The 4,992-nt window shown below is 52.9% G+C and overlaps 1 protein-coding gene across 1 annotated transcript in view; it reads right to left on the bottom strand.

Annotated features, from left to right (window-relative positions):
* Nucleotides 1-291: 291 nt before the first annotated feature.
* LOC104278373 (protein Wnt-8b) overlaps nt 292-4,992 on the bottom strand; it is a 12,257-nt gene continuing 7,556 nt past the window's right edge. The window contains exons 3-6 of the mRNA XM_009875320.1: nt 4,816-4,953; nt 3,451-3,577; nt 1,277-1,419; nt 292-849 (exon numbers count right to left, since the gene is read on the bottom strand). Of these exons, the coding sequence (XP_009873622.1) occupies nt 292-849; nt 1,277-1,419; nt 3,451-3,577; nt 4,816-4,953 (966 nt within the window). The remainder of the gene's footprint in view (nt 850-1,276; nt 1,420-3,450; nt 3,578-4,815; nt 4,954-4,992) is intronic.

The following is a 4,992-nucleotide window of genomic DNA, read 5'->3' as shown; positions in this document are numbered from 1 at the left end:
CTTGTGTGTTTTCCATGATGAAACCATAGTCACTGGATAGAGTGACTCTGAGTTGAAGGAACCAAATTTCACCTTCTTTTGTCAGCAGTTGAGGGTCTTCCCAGAAGTCTGCACTAATGGGAGACGCCTTGTGTGGCCGAGGTCTCGTGGCTCACACAAGGTCTTTTGCCTTGCCACTGAGGTGGCACTGGGAATGAGACACAACCAAGCCGAAGGGAATTGTTGCTGGGGGCTGATAGAGAGAGCAGGAGAAGAGAGGGGCAGGCACAACCATGGAGAAGCAGGGGAAAGTTAGAGCTTTCGCTTGAGCTTGCGGCTGGCCCCGCCACCCCCGCTCCGCTCCCGCTTCTCCTTGCGTACGCAGAAGTACTTGGTGACCCTTTTGCGGCACTGCTCACACCGCACGGCGCAGCACCAGTGGAACTTGCAGTTGCAGCTAGACACCATCTCGGCTCGCCTCTCCTCTACAGCCAGCCCGCAGTCCCCACACAGCCGCCGGCAGCTCCGCTTCTCCCACTTGCTGAGTGCCTTGCCCCTCTTCAGGCACTCCCTGCCCTCTGTGCCCAGCAGCCCCAGTGTCTTGTTCTCCAGGCAATAGTCGGGAGAGTCTTCTAAATGGACCAGCTCCTTCTTGGAGATGGAGCTGAAAGTCTCGGCGATGGCACCCCGGCTAGCAGCGCTATTCCCTGCCCCCTGGAGCAAGTCCACCTTCAGGGCTTTGTGGTACCTCTCTTTGAGGTAAGTGCCCACCTCCCGAAACTCAGGCAGCTGCAGCCAGCAGGTCTGGGTGGTGCAGCTCCCTGACACACCGTGGCATTTGCAAGTACGCTTCATGGTCCCTTTCACAGCCTGCAGGGTGAGGAGAGAGAGAGAGGTCAGGAAAAGCTGAAAGGAGTCATTTCTGTGCTGTGGTGCATGAAGAAATGTGGCTCCAGCCCTGTGGAGGGGTTTGCCAATGACCCTCCCTGCACAGTACTCCTGCCCAGGAGTTGCTGGCTTAAAGCTCACACCTTTGCTTCTCCATGATACTCCCCTACTAAAGCTGGGAGAAAGAGGGCAGCATGAAGCTATTAACAGGGTAATCACAGAAGGTTTGCTACCTTAGAGTAAACAACACCCATCATGCCAGTACTGCTACCATCCCCTTCTTCTCATCAAGGTAATAATTACTTCTGGACTTGGTGCTTTTAGACACAGCAAGTTGTGACTCTCCACAATGAATGGCCAGAGCCAACTCCGTATGTGCTGTCAGGTCTGGAGGGAGAGAGGGGCTCACCTTTCTACCTGCCTCGTTGTTATGCAGGTTCATAGCAGCTCTGGCATCTTGTCCAGTCTCCAGGGCATCCACAAATTGCTTGGAAATGGCTTCCCCAAAGCCAACGTTATCACTGCAGCCTCCCCACAGCCAGCCTTGCCCCCCTAGGAAAGGAGATGAGATATGCGCTGTCAGGGACTCAGCCCCCTGTCTGCCTGGCTCGTGGCTCTGGGGACCAGAAAGCATCTCAGAGTGATGGGAGGGGAGAGAGGCTCTGGGGTAAATCCAGCCTTTTGCCTCATGATACTCCCCGATTCCCTCCCCTCAGGCTCATGCCATTTCTGCTGGGGCTCACACAGGCAATGAAGGGGTATGTCCTGTGTGACAAACCCAGGGATTTTCAGGCTTTCTATAGAGCAGAATTCAGAAGCTGTTCATTATTGTGCATTAGCCATATAGATAAGGCTTTGGGTCTTAAATCACCTTGCCTCCAACCCTGCCTTGAACTGTTTCACTCCGACTCGCAGGGACAGCGTCTTGCTAAGGTGGATTAACAAACTGGTGGAGGTATCCTGGTCAGAGGGAACAGATTCACCCCTGCTGGGAAACAACCCTAGTCTGGCACAAATGTGTCAGAGAGGCTCTTTGGTACACCCAGAATCCTGGGGTGATGTTTGGCATCTCAGAAAGGTCCAGTTTTCCAGTTATCATTAAGAAACAAAGGAGTCAGCACAGAACTGGCAAACAGCGTGGCAGGATGTGGAAAGTACTTTTCCTAACTGCGTGGGAGCTCAATAACTTAGCTCAGCTGATTGGAAACACGAAGTTTGCTTCTCTCCCTCCTAGAGAAAGATGTCAAATTCTTTGTGAAGATTTGAAATGTGGAAAATTCTGACCCAAGCATGCCTTGGCAGTACAACCTGGGACTTGTGGTTTTACAGCCTTATGTATCTCTCCAAAGGCCCAGGTCTTGCCCGGACTTCCCCAGAGCATGGCGGTCCCCTCTCCCAGGGAAACACAGGGGTGTATCATGAGAGGTGGGTAATTGCAGTGGACGATGAAGTCCAAATCAAGAGCTAGGACTGAAGGAAGAATGGAAACCTTTCACCAACTTGGAGTCAGTGCAATGGCCTTTAGAATTGAACCATGCTGTTTTGGACAAGCCCAAACGTTTCCTTTGCCTTCCAAGGTTCTAAGTTCACTATGGAAAATTTTCATGAAAACCAGATATGTTTTGGGGAAGAGAACTGTAGCATGACTCACTCAGTCACGAAGAGAAGATAAAATTTGGTGTGTCATTGCCCAGAAGTCTTGCTCTGCTAGAGACGGGCTATCCCACGCCTCAGACACCTGAGGACCAGTGGCTATTTTAAAACCAATTAGCCAATAAAACAATTTACTAAATACTGGACACTCCAGATGAGTTTGTCATAAACTGACACAGATGGACTGCCCAGTGCAGCTAGATGGGGAATGACATTTAAAAACTTTTGATAAGTTGAAATTTGACCTCTTTCCATCCAAAACAGAAGGTGGAAATGCCAATGTTTCCTGTGAAGGCTGAGCAGAGAGCTGGGGCCATGCAGCCTGGGGTTCCCAACCCAGGGGTGCTTAGAGGCTACAGACCTCAGTACTGCTGCGATGGGAACAGGATAAAGGCTACGTGCTGCCAGAGTGGTTCTCCTAGTTGTGCTTTTGTGTGCCTGCCACACTGTAAAACGCTGCCCAGGTCTATGAATGCCACCCAGCTTTGCCTCCTGGTAATTCTGCTCTGAGGCCACCCTGGACCTGTAGACCCTTGCAGCCTCGACATCTCTAACCAGACCTCTGCCGTTTAGATGCACGGCATCAGATCCTCTCCTCTGCCCATATGATGTAGTCATTCCCTCCGGCAGTTTAAATAGAGCTGTTCTTGATTTGAACCAGGGAAACTGCAACCTGCTTCTACTTTCCTGCTCATTTAGAAAATAATGGAAAACATCAGGGTCTCAGCCTCAGCTGGTGTAAATTGAAGGTGGCCCTGTTAGCTTCCACAGAGCTACTTTGGTTTGAGCCAAGCCAAGCTCTGCTCTGGGCATTAGTTCCCAGTGTTGGGACCAGGAGCAGAAGTTGTTTCTGCAGGCCTCAGTAGAGGAGAAGAGCCATCTCCTGGCTCTCAGGACATGAGAGAGGCATGGCAGCTCATCTCTCCTTACCCAGCTGTCCATTGCGGGAGTCATCACAGCCACAATTGTCAAAATCCCCCAGGCTGCAGTTCCGGGTCAGCGTGTACATGACGCCCGCAGAGCTGATGGCGTGGACAAAGGCGGTTTCTCGATTTGCTGTCAAGTGGGAATACAAGGAGAGCAAACGTGCTAAAGATTTCATGGCAATACCAGTATTAGAAATTACTTCTTCCTGTAGAATCTTCCTGCGGAGGTGTGGGTGAGTTCAGCACTTGGCTGTCCTTGTGGGAGCTCGGCAGTGGGGATACAGCCCAGACAGCTGAACGTCCCCCATGGCTCACTAATACACCCCAGAAGGGAAGGGGCCCTCTCCAAGGATCAAGCTCTCCCCACAGCACCCTCGGGCCTTACCTTCTGCTGGACACTGTTCAGGGCTCAGAGCACTGGCCATGTCCACCTGCCAGGATTGGTGTGATCATCAGCTCACTTCACCGAGCCTTTGACTTTCACTTAATACCGGCAAGGTCTGGATGTGAGCAGATAACCTTGATGGGAACTATTCAAGAATCTGTTCCCAGTCCTAGAGTGTGCTACAGTTGTCTCCTCAGGGCCCCACTTTGAAACCTCTATCCACATCTGCCTGGGCCCTGGGCCCTCATCTACTGCCAGTGCCACCAGAGCCTCTCCTCCATATGCAGGTGCTGCCTGTACAGGCCAGGTGTGACCTCAGCACAGCATCATACATGGGTCTAGAGGACCAGGTATGCACTGACACATTTCCTGGCATCTGCAAACAGGTAAGGAATGGGACACAGTGACAATGACCACAGCCCCATTGCCTGCAGTGGCACAGGTTATGGATGCTAGATTTCTGCCCAAGGTGACTCTGACATCTGGAAGCTGTGGGAAGACTTTTCTCCTGCCTCTTGGCCAGAGCATAACCACTGAGGAATTCTTTCCTGCTCTCTTTAGCAATATCCCTCTGCTTTCCACTCCCCCCACCCCGCCCTGCTGGTCCTCAGACTCCCTGGAACACCTTGGCAAGAGACACCACCTAGGCATGGCACGTTTGGCAGCCCATGCTGGAGATTGTGGTGGTGCATCCTTGAGGGGAGCCAGTTGTGTGAGGGTTGGTGGGATGCTCCTGTCCTGCACAAGCTGGGGCTTGGTGGATCCAGAGGTGATGCTGGCACCGCGAGGCTGCTTTGTCTTGACCCTAGATCCCAGCGTGTGACTGGGAGCTGACAGGTGAAGGCGTCTCCGTTCCTGGGAGAGGCACATCCCACATGGGGATGGGGAAGAAAAGGAGGCACTTCGGAAGAGATGAGGGGTCCACAGGCTCTAACCTGTAGTGAGGGGGTCCCAGTACTGGTATCCAGTGCTTTCCTCCTTCCCGCTGCGCGGCCCGCCGTGGCTGGAGAGCTGCAGTGCCCTCTCCGGGCAATTCCAACGGTCCCAGGCAAACTGGAACTTGCACTCTTCGATGCCGCTCTGCGCCCCAGCTGCCACGCTGCTGGAGTAGATGAGATAGGCCTAGGAGAGAGCAGAGGGTCAGGAGGGGGGACGATGTGT

This window comes from Apaloderma vittatum, unplaced genomic scaffold, assembly GCF_000703405.1.
Source record: "Apaloderma vittatum isolate BGI_N311 unplaced genomic scaffold, ASM70340v1 scaffold31108, whole genome shotgun sequence".
Classification (NCBI taxonomy): domain Eukaryota; kingdom Metazoa; phylum Chordata; class Aves; order Trogoniformes; family Trogonidae; genus Apaloderma; species Apaloderma vittatum.
This window is presented reverse-complemented; position numbering and strand designations above follow the sequence as displayed.